General features: G+C 41.1%; 1 protein-coding gene across 2 annotated transcripts in view; it reads right to left on the bottom strand.

Annotated features, from left to right (window-relative positions):
• LOC132590222 (acyl-CoA 6-desaturase-like) overlaps positions 1–15,961 on the bottom strand; it is a 47,482-nt gene extending 31,521 nt beyond the window's left edge. For both annotated transcript variants that reach the window (XR_009556649.1, XM_060263187.1), the window contains exon 1: positions 15,639–15,961. Coding sequence is in view for 1 of the 2 variants with exons in the window: in XM_060263187.1 (XP_060119170.1) it covers positions 15,639–15,845 (207 nt within the window). In the remaining variant the exon portion in view is untranslated. The remainder of the gene's footprint in view (positions 1–15,638) is intronic.
• Between the last annotated feature and the right edge of the window lie 329 nt (positions 15,962–16,290).

Here is a 16,290-nt window from a genome sequence, read left to right on the forward strand (position 1 = left end):
GCTGTATATCCATTACTTATCTGTTCCTAATCTGATTCAAACTTTCTTTGTCTATAGAGTCACAAAAATTCTGGAATGTCAAAATGTCTTGAATTCCTTTTCTTAGTGGGCTACTGTATGAAACAGGTTGCAGACAAGAAGTCAATCTCTACCTTTCTTATAGGAAGAAACTCCCCTGGTGTCAACTCTGAATGATTAGTGTACACTTCTGATGTGGAGAAGACAGACCAAGGTCTTGACCACCAGTTAGCTTTGCTTTCTAAGATGAATCTGCCATAAATGCATAAACTGTGTGCCTCTATTTACAATTAATGATCATTTCCCTCCTTCTGTGCCATTCCACTTAATCTATGATTTATTTACTTAAAACACATGAAATATTTTGTAAACTGAGACACATTGTTCACTCCTGCATGACTCAACAGAAAACAGTGGATGTGGCTTAAATCTGTATGTGTGAATTATGGAAGGGGGGAAAGTTTAGGCCATAAAGCTTGATATGTGAGAAAGAGAGGCATACCCCTGTTCCTTCACTCAAATGTAGGATTTTCCATTTTTTCCTTCCTTTATGGCAGAGCAGCTCCTTTATCTATTTGCTTCTTTTATGAAGATCTGTGGCTGTTACTTATTGTATTTTGATGCTGGCTCAGCCTTGGAACTTGAGAAAAGAGGCAAGATCATCCTCTTAATTTAAACTTCAGAAACTGGCATGCAAGAAGCTTTTTAAAGTTAAAAAATAAACAAATATTTTATTCAATGTAGAGGGGGAAAGGTCAGGGGTAATACGTCTGAGGTAAATGTGAACTCTGAGGTAACTTAGTAATTTCACATTTATATATTTCCAGCAAGTGAGAGTTAAAGCTTTTCACAAAGTGTCCATGGTGCCCATCAACACTTTTCCCAGCTCCCTCCAAATGTTTATGAAATTGGGCAAGGTAAGGTGGGGCTTTTGCCCAGCAAGACTTCTGATTGGCCAAAAGAGATTTAATAGGCTGTGCAGACTTTTAAAAAACATTGCTGTGGTAGCGACTGTCACCACAGCACAAGGTTATTCACTGTGTAACTGAAGGTAAGCTACTGCCACAGCCATTTTATTACTGGCTCCACCTCTTGTGGCAATATCCAGCATGCTGTCAGAACTCCAAAGGTGCCTAGAGGATTAAGCAGATTGAGAACCCCTGCCATGCGGCACAGCGGTTCAAATTCCCACAGCCATAAAACCCCCTGGGTGACCTTAGATCAGTTATTATCTCTCAGCCTAACCTACTTTAAAAGGTTTTTGCATGGATAACATGGGGAAGGGACAACAATGCATACTACTTTGAGCTCCTTGAAGAAAGGGTAGGATGATAAGTGATCCAAATATCACCAGAGCCAGCTTATTTTTATATTATGTATTTATATTATCTTTTATATTATTGATAACTCTATTATCTTTTGTATTATTGATATATTATGTATTATATATATATTTATATTATCTTTTGTATTATTGATAACTCTTATTGCATTGTTTCAATTATGTTATTGTACTGTGCTTACATTGTGAGCTCCGTGAGCTGGTCTCCAGAGAGGTGGCATGTAAGTGCTCGCAGTCTGGCAAGTAAATGTATGAACTGCCTCCATCAAAACATGTGCTTCAGGTAACATTTGGGATTATGTAAAGTTCTGTGTATTCTGAATGAAGCTTTGTAGCTCTTAATTATATACCGAGAGAAATGTGACTTGACAGTGGTTGAAGGAGCTACATCCCCTTCTGCAATAAAGAACTATTGCTTCCCTGGTTCAATTGGTTTCCCCTATATATTTTGCTGGATTATAAAATTTCTTGGTTGGAATATATGGCTCTATGGTTTTTTGGTTTTTCTTTCTCTCTCTATGGGATATAAAGAATTGGATGACTTTTAAGCACTTGGCAGGAGTTTAATATTTTTTTTTCTCTTCTCCCTATTTTTGCCTCTTTTGCTGGATTATAAAGTTAATTTTTCAAGCTTGGTGTTGGGATCTGGTTTTTCTTCTCCCCCCCCCCCCCCCCTTGGTTTTCTGATTTTTATTTTTTTTCTTTTTCATTTTTGTAAATTTTTCCTGCTTGTGGATTACCGTGGTTTGGAAGTGGTTTGTGGATTACAGTGGTTTGGAAGAAGAGAATCTGCTAATTGAATAACGTTTAAAGTTTGGTCTTGGATTAGCTGGAACAGGCCCTTATGGAGCAGAATGGATTGAACTCTGGAGCAACTTTATGAAGTTCTGCCATTGTGAACTTGACTTCTGCTTTGCTGCTTTTCATAGCTGATCGTCTGTTGTTGATAGAAGATATTGTTTCACTTTCTGTTTATCATTATTTGGGGTTGCTCTTAGATTGTTGATATAAACTAGAAGGTGGTGTTCCCAAACAATTAATTTGAGCTAGTACATTTTCAAAACATTGATTTTCGCGAACAGAGAACAGGCTGTGGCTACAAAAAATCTATGGTGCTTCTAAATAGGTATTTGACAATATTCTAGTGGAAATATTATAGCAAGAAAACTAGAGAGCAAGAGAAACAGCTGCTGGACTCAAAGAGGCACACACAAAAAAGAGAGAATAGAGAGGGCAGAGCCTTGACCCCGTCGCCAAGCCTCCCACCTGGCCCAGCAAAGCTCACTGCTGCAACGGTGCAAGGAGACATGAAGGAAATGCAAAATGCCCTATTGACAGCTATTGCACAACTGACTGACAAGGAAGACAATATAGGAGAACAAATGACAGAAATTAAACAAGAACTTCAAGAGAATAGAAAACAAACAGCAGAAACCAATAAAGCACTGAAGGCTCTAGATGCACAAGTGGTGGATAATACACAAAAGGTGGAACAGCTGTAAAAGGAGCAGAAGATAGTTTCAGTTTCGGTTTGCTTTATTACGGTCCATGACCAAATACACTGCACAATGCAGGCCAACAACAACCACATAAAAATTGTAAAAATCAAGATGGACCTAAATAAATAAAACGTAAGATATTTAAAAAATAAATGTGAAAATAAAATATAGGACATAAGTATGAATAATGAGATATGACAAATAATACAGTAGTGGTCAAGCATCCTCTAGCTTAATAAATATAGTACATATAATAAAAAATTTAAAATTTAAAATTTAAAAATTATACAGCTCCAGAAGAAATATTAACTAGAATACACTGGTTAAAATTACAATCTGTTACCTTGACATTAACTTGTAAGAACCATAGAATGCAATTTGATTGCATGGGAACAAAATTTGGCAACTTTATGTATGGTCTCTGAATTTATATCAGTTTCAGTAGCATTTGTGATGGTATACAGAGTACTCAGGCATTTAAGAAAAGATAAAATACAAGCTTGGAAATATTAAAAAAACAGTCAGTTCAGGACCCCTTCTTTACATAATCCTCACAAATTCTCCTAGCTGCTGCCATAAATTTGGCACAATTAATTGTGAATTGGGGGTTAAAATCTGATAACAGCGTATTTCTGATTTTGAAATAAAAAAACTCGAGACATCCCTCCAACAAAGAATAAATGTACCTGGCTCGTATGCCAGGGTATAGGCCACACCCAAACAAAACATGGTCAATCGTTTCAATTTTATCTGCACCGCAAGGACAAACCCGCTCAGCCATAGACACCTTTCTAAAGCGGCCCTCAATGACTGCTGAAGGAAAGATATTACAATGGGCTATAGAAAAGGCCCTTCTGTGGGATGGTATTGTTAGAGTTGAGAGACAGGGGGCTGGAGCTAACACATATCTCCTTCGAGGGGGAGCTAGATAATCTGGAACCTTGGCAATATCATTCTGTCTCTCAATGTCTTGTAGTCTCTGTTTGACTATGGCAGAAGATATATGATGCCCGACTCATCCAGTTGGAAATTGATACGAGCAGCTTATATGTTGAGGTTTCAAAATGTACCAGAGGACAGATCTGAAGATTTACAGAAAATTCTTAGTGAGGCCCTTGCAGAAATTCTACAGGTGACTCCGGGGAAAATACAAGAAGAGTTTGACCATCAAGCTTCACCAGGAGGAATGAATGACCTAGCAAGATCCACTTGAAGCTCACAAAGAAAAGAACTAGAGATAATATCTTGAGACAAACAAGAGATAAGCCGGTGGTGATAGCAGAAAATACAGTAAAAATTTTGTAGAGGTACCGTGGCCAGTCAGATAGAAGAAAAGAGAATATCAAGATTTGACAAACTTTTAAAGAGAAACAGAAATACCTTATACGTGGTTAATGACAGAGGGTCTGCTTTTCACGTATGAAGATAAAAGATACAGGATTAACTCTATTTTTAAAGTTGAAAACTTCTTGGAGAAATTTGGGAAGGAAGGAAGGAGAAAAGATGATGAAGAAGAAATATCAGATGAAGAAGATCCAAGTGGAGCAAAGAAATAACACGGCTTCAGATAAAAAAAGATAGTGATAAGAAGAATCCATAATGGCGTCAATAGTCTCCATTAATGTGAATGGACTTAATTCTCCCATAAAAAGGAGAAAGACCTTTAAATACCTAGCAAAATTGGATACTGATATAATTTGTTTGCAAGAAACTCATATTTTGGCAAAGGACCAACATTTCCTGAATAATAAAAAACTTGGCAAACTTTTTGTAGCAGTGGACTCCAATAGAAAGAAAAGGGGCTTGGCAACTTACATAAAGGATAATTCAACCCACAACTATGGTTTGCTTCAGAAGATGGAAGAATTTTATTAGTAGAAATTACTATGGAAAGTAGGAAAATTCTATTGGAAAATATATATGCACCAAATGACCATCAAGAGAAATTTTTTAATGAGTTACATCTTAAGCTCGCAGATTTAGAGTACTCAGAATATTGTTTAATAGGAGATTTCAACGCAGTTTTTGATAGACAATTGGATAAAAAATCAGATAAACACAGCAAAACTAAAAGATTGCAATTGCCAATAAGCTTTTTGAAACTAGCAGAAGAATTGAATCTAGTAGACGCTTGGAGAACAAGATACCCAACAACAAGAGATTGTATTTATTACTCTAGTCATCAATCTTGGTCAAGAATTGATATGTGTTGGCTTTCTGTAGATTTAATGAAAGACCTAATAGAAACTGAAATTCAACCAAGAGTGATTTCAGGTCACAATCCAATAACTGTGAAAATTAAAGGAGCCCAAATGAGAAGAGCCTGGAGGTTAAATACTCAAATTTTAAAAGACAAAAACTTCCTTCAAGTGTTGAAGGTAGAAATGGAATCCTTTTTTAAACAGAATATAACTCATGAGGTAAAGATGCAAGTTGTTTGGGACACAGCCAAAGCATATTTTAGGGGGTTAGCAATCAGGTATAATGCCAAGAAAAAGAAGGAAAGAGCTGAAAAATTTCAAAAATTAATGAGACAAGTAGAGAAAGATGAAAAGGATTTAAAAGCACATCCTACAAAACAGGAATTTCAAAATAAAATTAAAAAATACAACATCAATTGAATCTTTTACTTGTGGAAGAGGTGGAGAAAAAGTTGAAGTTTGCCAGACAAAATTATTTTGAACATGCCAATAAACCCGGAAGATGGCTAGCATACAGATTAAGAAAGAAAGTGCCAAAAGAATAATAAAAGTATTGAGGGATGAAAATAACAAAGAGAAATTCAAAAGAAAGGAGATATGCCAAATTGTGGAACAATTCTATAAAAGAATTCAGGTTTTCACGGCTGGTAACATCATTAGGGTCTGTAGAATCTTTCGGGATCAAGTGCCGTGTTCTACTGGAGAAAGTTTGGAAGGAAAACTTTCTCCAGTAGAACACGACACTTGATCCTGAAAGATTCTACAAACCCTAATTCTATAAAAAGTTATATGAAGACAAACAAGTCTCAAATAAAGATTTATAAGAATATCTCAAATAATCTCATCAATAATCTCATCAAATTTACAGAGGAACAATGGAAAATTCTGAATGAACCAATAATGATAAGAGAAGTGGGAGAGCAGTAGCGTCGCAAAAGAATGGCAAATCACCTGGCCCAGATGGTTTGCCTGCAGAATTTTATAAAGCCTTCAAGGATTGCTTATTGATACCATTTAAAATCTTATAGAAATGATTCAAAAAGAAACTGAGATACCAAATTCTTGGCAAGAAGCTATAATATCCTTAATCCCAAAAGAAGACGCATACTCGAAAGATATAAAAAATTTTAGGCCAATTTATCTTTTGAATGTGGACTATAAAATTTTTGCTTCAGTACTGACTCAACAGCTAAAGAAAGTGTTATCTGTTATTATACATCAAGATCAAGCAGGATTTCTGCCCAGAAGGTACCTGAAAGACAATGTCTGAACAATATGTAATATAATGGAATATTATGAGCTTCACCCAGAGAAACAATTGGCTCTAATTGGTTTGGATGCAGAGAAGGCCTTTGATAATGTACGTTGGCAATTTATGCTACAACAATTGAAGGGTATGGAATGTGGCCAAAATTTTTTGAGAGTGATTCAAGTTATATACTCCTCCCAAAACGCAAAAGTAGTGGTGAATGGCGAACTATTAGAACCGATTGCTATCCAGAAGGGAACAAGACAAGGATGTCCTTTATCATCACTTCTCTTTATTTTAAGTTTGGAAATATTGAATACTCAAATAAGAGAGGATTCAAATATTAAGGGGGCTGTGATCAAGGGCGAGCAATATAAGTTGAGAGCTTCTGCAGATGATTTGGTTTTCGTACTAGAGCAACTGTTGGATTTGACTGACTACCTGACGAATAAGATTAATGAATTTGGCCATTGGACTGGACTGAAAATAAATTACGCCAAAATGAAATTCTTGGCTAAAAATATGACACCGGAACAAGCTTATCTTCTCCAACAAAAGTCAGGATTCTCTAATGAGAAGGTGAAATACTTGGGCATTTATATTTCCAATAAATGCAGCAATTTAAAGTCAGACAATTATGATAAATTACTTAAAGAGATCAAAAAAGACTTGCAGAAATGGCAGGATTTGAACATATCTCTAATAGGAAGAATTGCTGCGATAAAAATGAACATTTTGCCAAGACTTCTATTTCTATTTCAAACTATTCCAATTCTCTTAACTAATGTATTTTTTCAGGAACTGAACAAAATAATCTTGGCATATATTTGTAGGAAAAAAACCCCCAAGAATTAAATTTAAAACGTTACAAGACTCTAAAGCTAGAGTGGGCCTGGGTCTTACAGATTGGCAACTATATTATAGAGCCGCAGTCCTGTCTTGGGTGAGAGATTGGGTTCTACTGAAGGACAGGAGGCAATTAATAATAGAGGGCTATGACCTTATGTTGGGTTGGCATGTGTATTTATGGTACCAAAGACTAGAAGGACATTCCTACTTTAAGAATCACTGGTTCCGGAAATCCTTGTATCATACATGGTCATGGTTAAAACCAAGGATTTACCAAAAAATGCCAAGGTGAGTTTCACCAGCTGAAGCGTTTACACCACCAAATCTTATAAAACCAAATCAGAGTTATGTATATGGAGAAATTTTGGGACAAGATAACCATTTAAAATCTAAAGAAGAACTTGAAAGTATGGATATTAAATTGAACTGGTGGTTGAGATCACAAATAGAATCTAGATATGCTAAAGATAAAGTAATAGGTTTCAATACAGAACACTATCCATTTGACAAAATTTTTCTGGGACCCAAAGAGAAATTGATTTCAAAATTATACGCATTCCTATTGCAGATGAAGATGCAAAATGAGATTGTAAAAGATTGCATGGTCCAGTGGGCTAAGAATTTAGGTCGTAATATTATGTTAGATGAATGGGAGAGGCTGTGAAAATCTAATATTAAATTAAGTCAACAGTTTTTAAAGAAAATTTGTATAAGATGTTTTACAGATGGTATCTAACTCCCCAGAAGCTTTCTAAAATGTATCCTAATATGTCTAATAAGTGTTGGAAGTGTACAAAACAAGTGAAGTCATTTTATCATATGTGGTGGACTTGTGAAACGGTGGAAGAGTATTGGAAGATGGTGCATGAACTATTACAGAAAATTTTGAAGACACAGATTCAATTTAAACCAGAAACATTTTTATTGAATATATACCCCAGTGACTACACAAAAGAGACAAGACATCTAATATCACATATTATTTCAGCAGCCAGGATTTTACTCGCACAAAAATGGAAATGCCAGGAAAACCCTATGAGGGCGGACTTGATCGAGAAAATACTGGAGACAGTAGAGATGGACTATTTATCCCAGCTCCTTGCTAGGAAATCTAAAGAAGCCAGAAAATATTGGGAGAAGCTTTATGTGTGGTTATATACTTAGGATTTACTGATGTGAACGTTTATCTTATTTTAACTTTTGTTATATATACTATCCAAAATAGAAATACAATTTGAAAACAGATGGCTTAAATGAGGACTTACAATCTATGTTACGGTGATAGAAATATTTTGTATTACTGACATAGTTATGCAGAATGGTTTATAACTGTAATTTTAGCTGTATTAATGTTTTTCTATTACCTTCTATTTCCACCTTCCCCTGTTCCCCCTGCTTTTGTCTAAAACCAATAAAAACTTTTAAACTAATTTATTACGAGGGCTGGATCTGACATAAATGGGACTTTGTGGGGTCAGGCCATGTATGTCATAAAATGTAATGTCAGTTAGCAGAGATATAAACTTTATAAAGGACACAGACAAACAAAGTTTTTTTAATTTAAAATACAAACATGCTTAAAACTATTGTAATATTTTGTTTAAAATATTGTTTAAAATGGAAAGGTAGGGGAGTAGTGGGATTTGGCAATGCAATTTTAAAAATAAAACATCAAGAAAAAGCACAAGGACCACATCAAAAACTAAAAAAACAAAATGCTCCAAGCCTAAGAAAACATGAAATGGCTGGGCTTCTCCCTCTGCCCATGGAGAGCCAGTTTGGTGTAGTGGTTAAGTGTGCAGACTCTTATCTGGGAGAACCGGGTTTGATTCCCCACTCCTCCACTTGCACCTGCTGGAATGGCCTTGGGTCAGCCATAGCTCTGGCAGAGGTTGTCCTTGAAAGGGCAGCTGCTGTGAGAGCCCTCTCCAGCCCCACCCACCTTACAGGGTGTCTGTTGTGGGGGAGGAAGGTAAAGGAGATTGTGAGCCGCTCTGAGACTCTTCGGAGTGGAGGGCGGGATATAAATCCAATATCTTCTTCTTCTTCTTCATGGGTCTACTCAGATTGGCAATGGCTCTCCGATGTAATATCTCCCATTGGTTGTGGGTTCCCAGGCACCAGTTCTTGAGTGGATTCAGCAGAGACAAGCTGGCTCAAAGCATCAACCCTATATTTGCAAGGATACAACTCCAGGAAGCAGCATAGTTAGCTGGCCATAGGAATGCTGGAAAGTGAAACTGAGGTCCACTCCACTGAAACACATTGCAGCACAAAGTCGCAAGGGAAACATGGAATCCATTCTGCATTTTCTTTGCAGCTTTGCAAGATAAGAATTGCTTCCTGCTGCAATGTGCAAAGACAAGGCAGAAGGAGGTAGGAACTTCAGCAGCTTCAGAGTTTCAAAGAATGAGGACCAGGGGTGGGGGGTGGGGGAGAGCTGTAGGCCTGATTAAAGCCCTGAGCAGGCTGGTTCTGGCCCGCATGCCACAATTTTTGATACCCCTGTCCTAGAGGCAAGCTAGTAATTTCCAATCAAGAAAGGGGGCGGGGCTGATGGTATTTTTAAGGATGAATTCTGGGTTTTGTGGGGAAACTGGAAGGGGGGAAAAGCCTTGGTTTAGGACTGGGAAGGCTTTAGAAGAGAAGAAGAAGAGATTGGATTCATACCCTGCCCTTCACTTGGAGTCTCAGAGCGACTTACAGTCTCCTTCCCCTTCCCCTCCCCACAATCGAGACCTTGTGAGATAGGTGGGGTTGAGAGGGCTCTTCAAGAACTGCTCTTGAGAGGAACAGCTCTGAGAGAGTTATGACTGACCCAAGGTCATACATGCCAGTGGAGAAGTGGGGAATCAAACCTGGTTCCCCCATGTTAGAGTCTGCACACTTAACCACTACACCAAACTGGCCTTTAGGAATAAGGGAGAAAGACTTGAGAATTGCCAGAACTGACCGAGAAAGAGAAGGCCAAGACATGGCCCTTTCTGCACCTTCATTTCTCTCATTTTCACTGCGCATTACCATTGGTTCCCTCCCTTCTGCATCTCCCCCCCCCCCCACAAACCAACTGCATTTTTTCTTTCTGCACTGATTTCCCTGCCTTCAGCTCTGAGCCCACTTTCAGTCTGCTCCCCCCCCCCATCTTCTCAGAGTCCTTTTGTGACTATTTATCCCCTTAGCTCACTTCCAAGCCAAAGGTAATTTAAAAACATACACATTTCCTTGGACTTTTCCTCCCTCATCCCCTCAGAGGCCAGCTGGTCTCTCCTTACTGGTCAGTTTTGTGCTAGGCATGTATTTTAAAATAGGAGTTAGGAAATAATTGCCTTTGTCTGACTTGTTTGCAGGAATGGGCAGTCAGCTCAGTTTTTAAGATGCAGTGCTATTGACTGCAAGGTTGTTGGCTTGATTCCCAGTTTCTGCAATTTTTTTTAAAAAAATGTTTTTTCTTTAAATTGACTGACCACAAACATTTCAAACATTGGGGAGAATGCTCTGGGGCAGCAGCAGCCTTGTCTGAAGAAAAGCTTACATTCCGAATAAAACTTTGTTGGTCTTAAAGGTGCTACTGGACTTCTACTTTGTTCCTTGGCTACTGATAAGGGAAGGGGGGGGGACATACTAGTGGCTACCCCACAGTAAATTCTGCTGGAAGAATCTCCTGTTTCAAAAGACACACCCACTGCTAAACTGACCAATCAGGAGAGACTAACCCAGCAACACTAGCTGGGTTTTCTCATTGGTATGCAGGGTATATACTCCTCAATTCCCAATAGAAATCGGAGAGAGGGTGGGAAAGGCACAGCATTTGAAGTAAACTCCAACCAACTTGGCTTCAGTGAAAATCAAAAGCAAGCTGTGTGTGCAGAAAGGGCCCCTCTAATTAAAAAACAAGTAGCTTCATGAGAAGACCTAGAATAACAAAAAGATTAAACAGGTTGTGTAGTTTTAAGATTATTCTGCTTAACAAAACATCATAAAGGGGTAAATTTTAGACCAAGAAGAAGATTGCATTTAATCCTCACAGTTTCCCCTCAGCCATGTGCTTTTCACTTTCAAAAATCAGAAGCAAATACAAATACAAGACAGATCCACCCCCCCCCCCACACACACACTTTTATGGAATTGGTGTTATGGAGGTCTGTTTGCACCCACATACAAATCTATGCTTATTGAGATACAAACAGAAGGTCAGGAGATTACTGACTGGATATATAAAGAACCACTCCCAACTGGTGAGATTTCCAGGGCTTCTTCTACATCCCAGGTAATTTGTAGTAGGTGGCCAGGAAAAGCCTGAGGTTCTTGACAAAGAATCTTTGCAAGAGACAAAAAAATTTTCTATACAGGAGTTTCTCTAAAATATTCTCGTAGGAAAATAGAATAAGGTTAGAGAGGTGAATTCCTCATTAAGATCTACAGAGGTGGCCCATTCACTAGGCAACTGCCTAGGGTGTGGCCTGGGGAGGCACTGGATTGGGCCCTTCCCCCTGCCTCCAGAGAGATTGATATCACGTAAGAGAAGAGGCCCTGGGAGCCGGGAAAAGGCGGCACGTCACACGGCCTCCTCCACGGCGCCCACCCCACCACTGTGGCCTGTGGGCAAAGTCGTAGGATGGGAAGGATGTGCGCAGTGGTGCAGAGAGGCCACCCGGCTGCTGTTATGTCACTTCTGCTTCTGGAAGGTGGAGTGACAGCAAGCGGCCGACATATGGCCTCTCTACGCTGCAGTTTGCCTGTTGGGGTGGGGGCATCTAGGGCACCAGATGTCCTAGGGCTGCCCCTGAAGATCTAGTAGTTTAGAATAGGGTTGCCAAGTCCAATTCAAGAAATATCTGGGGACTTTGGGGGTGGAGCCAGGAACAAGGGTGTGACAAGCATAATTGAACTCCAAGGGAGTTCTGGCCATCACATTTAAAGGAACCGCACACCTTTTTAAATGTCTTTCTTCCATAGGAAATAATGAAGGATAGGGGCACCTTCTTTTGGGGCTCATAGAATGGGACCCCCTGGTTCAATCGTTTTGAAACTTGGGAGATACTTTGGGGGGAGTCACTAGATACTATACTGAAAATTTGGTGCATCTACCTCAAAAAACAGCTCCCCCAGAACCCCTGAAACCTCCAGATCATTTCCCCATTATACCCTATGAGAATCAATCTCCACATAGAGAATAATGCTCAGCAGACGTGAGAGGATGCAAGGACTACAAGTCCCAGCATGCACCTCGCGAAGGGAGGCCAGACTGGAGCGAATAGCAGGCCGGCGGTGGGCGGGTCTTTGTAATTCGGAGGAAGGGAGAATCCTGAAGCCAGGCAAGGAAAGAGACACGACGCCGTTCCACCCCCCGCACCTCCGCTATCAGATTTTTAGGGAGCGGGGGATTAGGCTGCTAATCCAGAGGTCCCCCGGCAGGGCGGGGGGGGGGCGGTTGGCAAGTTGGTTAAATTCCGCATCCACCATGATAGAATGACATGCCTGCTGAGCCCTGTTTTGCCACAGGTAGTACAGACTAGAAAAGACCTATCCTTGAAGATCCAGTAGGCTTCAAGGCAGAATATGTAGGAGCCCTCAGGAACTACTTAAGCTTCTGTAACTGGAGAATGACATAGTTGGCTCTTCAAAGACCTAGCAGGAGTGTCAAGCATAGGGTCCATGGGCTGAAGCAATTGACAGGTATGAAAATGTAAGATACTCCCCCTTTCATGGTATTCCTTGGCAAAAAACTAGTCTTGCATGTGACTAAATACATTTATTGAGGCTCAGTAAATCAATTGCCTTCACTACTAGGAATCAATTGCGTTTTTTTTGTATTTTGAGTACAAAATATTGTTAATTGGGTTTGCCTCTGTCCTTTATCAATTTTATATCTCTGGTACCTGGTGTTACATTTTATGATGCACATGGCCTGCCCTGACAAAGTGACATTTATGTCAAATCTGGCCATCACAACAAATGAATTTGACACCTCTGACCAAGAGATAGAGCAGGGGTGGCCAACGGTAGCTCTCCAGATGTTTTTTGCCTACAACTCCCATCAGCCCCAGCCACCGGCTGGGAGTGAAAGGAATTAAACCCCTTCCCTTCTCTCTATAAGGCCTCTTAAAGGGAAGGGGGGAGACATGGAAAGATATTCTTGTGGTTCCCTCACCTAGAGTCATGCTGGTTTGCTGCACCAAGCCAACAGACAGTTATAGCTGCTGTCCAACCCACCCACCCCTTTCAACTCACTGGGCACCTTGCTGCATTCCTTCACACTGCTGCCAAGAGCCACTGCCTGTTCTCAGGGCCTTTCTTGGCAGTAAGTTCTCTTCCTCACCTCACTTTTTTCTTGAGTAGCAGAAGCCTGTGCACCAGAGCGGTATTAGGAAGTGGGGGAGGGAAATGCAGAATTCTCATTGAAGCAAAACAAACATAGTCAATGTAAGTGTATCATTTAAGCCTGCCTTTACAGAGTACCAAAGAGGGACAGAAGGCAGCAGGCTCCATTTATTTTACTAACTTATACAGTTAGGGAAATATAGGATTAGCAAATGTTCCTTACTTTACAGATACCTTATCTTTTAAAATGCAGCTCTTTTTTGCCCTGATTCATGATTCGTTTTACTTTCTAGTAAAGGATGTAATTTGATTTTAAAGCATGGCTGCCTCACAAGTGTCACCTCAATGGGTTTATCCTCTCAGTTTCTTTCAACATGTTGCTTTAGCAACCCTTGCAGTGACATCAGAACAAAGACAAACAGAATCACTTTTGTGTTCAAAGGTGAATACAGAATAGCTGTTTACATCTGCAGATGTCCACTGATGGGACGTTTGGGCCAGCACATTTCAACGTATCATCTGCACAATCTTCCTTTAAAAATTCACTGTAAGTTGCTTCTTTCTACTGCTTTAATACCTCCAGTCTGATTCCTGACTGATTCGAGAAGACATACTCCTTATGAACAATACAGTGAGAGGCATTTCAAGGATAATGGCTAGAAGTAACCCCAGAGCCAACAGGCAGGTCGTAACTGCAGACTGCTGGGAAGCATGTCTTATTGACAATCTCTCTATCAAGGGGGTGGGGGGGGGGGAGTTCCTGCAAGGCTTCACCCGATGCCAAGATTCAGGGTGAATTTGCCTATTCTTTTTAGTCTGCACCTGCTTTTGGCTAACATAGTATCCACAGATGTAACCCAATATCACTGGTAACATATCTCACCAGAGTGCATCTATATGCACGCAACACCACCATATGTATAACTAGGACTCTTTTTCTGGAAAAAGAGGTGCCAGAGCTCTCAAGAGGGAAATGGAGAAATGCAGGGGTGCCCCTCATGGACTTTTAAACATTTTAAAATAATTTTGTTTCCACTAAGAGGTTCTGGAGCTCTTTGTTTCGCTGGGTTCCCCCAGAAAAAAAGCCCTGTGTACAACGAGATTATAGAATCTGAAACAGAACATGAATCCACCCTCAGTCCTAAAAGCCTATTGTGAGTACCAAGCATATAAGCAACAATGGCCAGGGTGACTGTGTGTAATAGTGATAGGAACTCTAGGCATGGAAGCCAGTGATCACACATGTAAATAACAATTCTGCATGCTCAAGGCTTGCTTTGCACAAGGGTTTGACCCTTAGATCTGTTTTTCAATGTTAAGGCACAGCCTCAAAACACAAAGGCAGTAAAAAGGAGGGAGTGCTTCTGAGCACATGTAGAAGGTCTTCCCTTCACCACAGAGCACTCTCATCGTCGCCATCGTCCACACACAAAACCCAATTTGGGGTGAGAAGGCCTCCCTCATCCCGCATAGATGAGTCCCTTTGCCTGGTTATGAAAGTTCGTGGCATACGGGGACAGTTAACATGTACTTTGGCTGCTCTGCTGAAGGCTGTGGTTTGCAAAACCGCAGACAATAATTTTGCAGCGGAACCTCGGATTTGCTCCTATCGGCTGCAGCTTTTTAAAAATTCTTTTACCAGAACTGAAACAGGAGTTTAGTGTGTGTTGGGAAAGGGGGGGGGGGGACATTCGCTGCAGAAGCAGCAGCAGCTGCACGGGTGAGAAGAAATCCGACCGCCTCCTTTCCATCAAACCGGCGCTTCTGAGAATATCCTACCGGGGAGGGAGAGCGGAAACAAACGCAGCTGTTCACAACCACAGCCTCTCCACACTTTTTCTTGCAATCTCCCCTCTTGCAATAGTCACCTAATCTAGACCCCAAGCAGCGTCCTTTGAATTAAGTCTTCCTTGCAGACCATAAATAGAGAATACCGAGCAAAAGCCACAAGAGCGGCGTTCCCTGCACTGTGCAATTCAGTGCAATTTCCCCGACCTCATGGCTCAGTTAATACCAGCAGAACGGTACTTGCCCAACCCTAAAGAGCCTTTTCTCCCTTTCTTTTCAAAAGCAGGTGATCGAAATAACGGGCGCCACGCAGCGCCCTGGCGGGAACGGCAGCCATCTGTCACTAGGAGGAAGCACTTTGGCTGCCTTACCGTGGCGTCTTCGCCGGCATAGTGGCTAATCACACGATGTCCCCCCGGATGCCGCTTGACCCACTTGGTGATATTGTACACCTTCCGCTCGATCACCAGCCACTTGTCTGCCCGCAGGTTGTGCTTCTGGATCTCTTCCCAAGTGTAAGAGGGCATCTGCGTCTCCCGCTCGCCGCTCTCCTCGCCTTGCTCCCCGCCTTTCCCCATGAACGACTCGCGTTTCTTTGTCCGCCTTGTCGGATCGCTTCACACGTCGGGCTTTCCCCAGATCCTGCAGGGGGCTGGCTGCAAGGAGAGCGCGTCTCCTGCCGGCTTTAATTCATCAGAAGCACACTCACACACGCCGTCTCTTTGTCTTGCCCTCTCTTGGCTGCCAGAGTTTGTGCAATTCCCCCGGCTCTCCTGCCTACTCTGAGGTGCTCCCCTCCTCCCCCCCACCGGCTCCAGCGACGGACTTTTCCCTCTCATGTAATCCCTACGCCAGCTAGGGGGACCTCAGGCTCTCTTCCCTCCCTCCTTTCTGTTCTTAGCATCCCACTCCATGAATCACCGATGAGGTTTCCACAGTAATCAGCAGAGCTCCTCCGCCAATCCCCGCCGTCCCCCGACAAAATCCTGCCCTGCCATTGGTCGGCGCTGATCTTTCGAAGGT

Source organism: Heteronotia binoei, chromosome 21 (assembly GCF_032191835.1).
Source record: "Heteronotia binoei isolate CCM8104 ecotype False Entrance Well chromosome 21, APGP_CSIRO_Hbin_v1, whole genome shotgun sequence".
NCBI lineage: Eukaryota > Metazoa > Chordata > Lepidosauria > Squamata > Gekkonidae > Heteronotia > Heteronotia binoei.